This window comes from Rutilus rutilus (assembly GCF_951802725.1).
Source record: "Rutilus rutilus genome assembly, chromosome: 8".
Taxonomy (NCBI): Eukaryota; Metazoa; Chordata; class Actinopteri; order Cypriniformes; family Leuciscidae; genus Rutilus; species Rutilus rutilus.
In genome coordinates, this window is record NC_140222.1 from 27,639,397 (window position 1) to 27,641,685 (window position 2,289).

The following is a 2,289-nucleotide window of genomic DNA, read 5'->3' on the forward strand; positions in this document are numbered from 1 at the left end:
GCCATGCTTGCGTCACTCCCTTACCCCTCCTACCAGTTCCTATGGCCACTTGGCCAGTGCGAACGCAAACAGCAAAACCGAGTTTGGGGGAGAGTAGTTCTTAGAACTGTTTAGAAGTGGACAGTTCCTAGAACTAAGTTCCTGTAACTACTTGGTCGGAAAGCGGCTATTGTGTTGCTCATACTACACTTTTTGTTTTTTAAAGGAGGTGGAGTAACGTGCCGCTTAATGTCACCACCCATATTTAAAGTATATTTATACCATGTTAAGCCAGTGAGAACTCACTGATCATCTTCTTCATCATGACCATCATCATCATCTCTCTGCTCCTGCTGGCCTCTCTGCTGCCACACCTGACCTTCACTGGTGAGATTGATTATATTACAGTAAATTATGATGATTTTTAAGAATGTTTGATTCGTATGTGCTGAATAAGTTGACTGACAGCACTCTCTCTCTCAGCTCATGTGAATGTGGGTATAGTGAACGGCAGGGAAGCCAAACCTCACTCCAGACCTTACATGGTTTCTCTACAGACGTATGGGCAACATATCTGTGGTGGATTCCTCATTTCTGATAAGCTTGTATTGACTGCTGCACATTGCTATGGCAGGTAAAAGCTTCTTTAGTATGACCTGCAATATTGAGTATTGACAACTACAGTGCAACCAGACAGTGTATCATATGACATAAATACACATTTCCAATATGCTCTTTATACAGATATGAAATTCTGGTTGTGGTTGGTGCTCATGACTTAAGGTACAGCCAGAATTCGGATGTCATTAGAGTGAAGTCCTACATCCTGCATCCAGACTATATACCCAGTACTTTTCAGAACGACATCATGCTTTTGAGGGTAACAACCTGTAATACTTTTAGTTGTGCAAAAGAAAATCTGATCAGGAAACAGTAGACACAAACCACTATGTTTGATTTTCTATTACAATTTCTTGCCTTAAAAATTACTGAAGGGATTTAAATCATTATATGTAAATGGCCAAGTGCCTCTTTAGGTCTATTTCCTACATTATTTATATATTGCTCTGTGTTGCAACAAAAAACAAATGGGCAAAAAAGGCTGGGCATTTTTTGTGGCTGTTATAAGCAGAAAACACTTTTAAAAGCAGAGGCATTTAAAAAATAAAATCAACTTTAGGGCTTCTGTACAAACCTCAAAAACAAAAGTATAATCAACTGAACTTCAGTCTTATAAAAGATTTTTTATAAAAAAAAATGTATTTTTTAATTACAGCTAAAGAAAAAAGTCAAACTAAACAACAAAGTTAGACTGATATCATTACCAAAGAAAGGAGAAGACGTGGGAACAGATACTCTCTGTAGTGTTGCCGGCTGGGGAACACTGTGGACTAATGGCCAACTGAGTGATCGTCTAATGGAGGCAAACACGACTACAAAAAATCAGGCAGACTGTCAATGCAGATGGGGATCGAGCTTCTTGGCCTCAAAGATGATCTGTGCATATGGCAATGGTGGATCCTGCAGCGTATGTGAAAAAAAAAAAAAAAAAAGATTTATATATATATATATATAAATATATACATTCACAGACTTTATGGTAATGTACAGAGTGGTGTTGATCTGTGTTTCTTAACAGGGGGATTCAGGAGGTCCTTTGGTTTGTCGAAACACTGCAGTTGGTGTCACATCTTTTGGTGACCCTCATCACTGTAATTCACCTCAACTTCCTAATGTGTATACTAAGATTTCACCATATCTTCAATGGATCAACAAAATGGAAAAATTAAGTGACTTCATGTAAACTAAAGAGGAAGAAATGTTTTTCTTGAATTCTTAAATAAACCTTTTTTCAATCTCATGGCAAGCATCAATTATAGTCAAAGTGTTCTCATTGTCGCAACCATAAATAATTGCACGCTTTAAAATAATTTAACAGGTCACTTGGTGGCCATCATGGAAACACCCTCAATTTTCAGTCATGCAAGTACAGCTCATATGTACTTGAAGGGGGAAGAACTGAAAAGAATTATGTTTCTGATGTTGCCCATTCTCAATGGGAAAGTGCCCAGGCAACATTGCCCAACAAAGTTGCCCAGTGTAAAAGTTGCCCTACCTGGCAATGACTTCAAAGGCAGCGTTTGCGCATTAAGGCACCTCGGAATACAATTTTGTACAGGCTTCTGAGGTAGCGTAACGTAATGTCGTTGCTAGGTTACCAGCTGCTCATTACCGCTACATGGTGTATTCAGTGTAGGATTTTGGTGTATGATTTCATCTAATAATAACAGCCAATAGCGTTTAGTTTAT

At 38.4% G+C, this 2,289-nt stretch overlaps 1 protein-coding gene across 1 annotated transcript; it reads left to right on the top strand.

Moving 5' to 3' along the window:
- Nucleotides 1–302: 302 nt before the first annotated feature.
- Nucleotides 303–1,851, top strand: LOC311295625 (granzyme B(G,H)-like; the record flags this gene model as incomplete). Its single annotated transcript, XM_084417093.1, has 5 exons — nt 303–366; nt 463–613; nt 724–859; nt 1,256–1,507; nt 1,619–1,851. 5 exons carry the CDS (start codon nt 303–305, stop codon nt 1,781–1,783), a joined length of 768 nt encoding a protein of 255 aa, XP_084273219.1. The 3' UTR covers nt 1,784–1,851.
- Between the last annotated feature and the right edge of the window lie 438 nt (nt 1,852–2,289).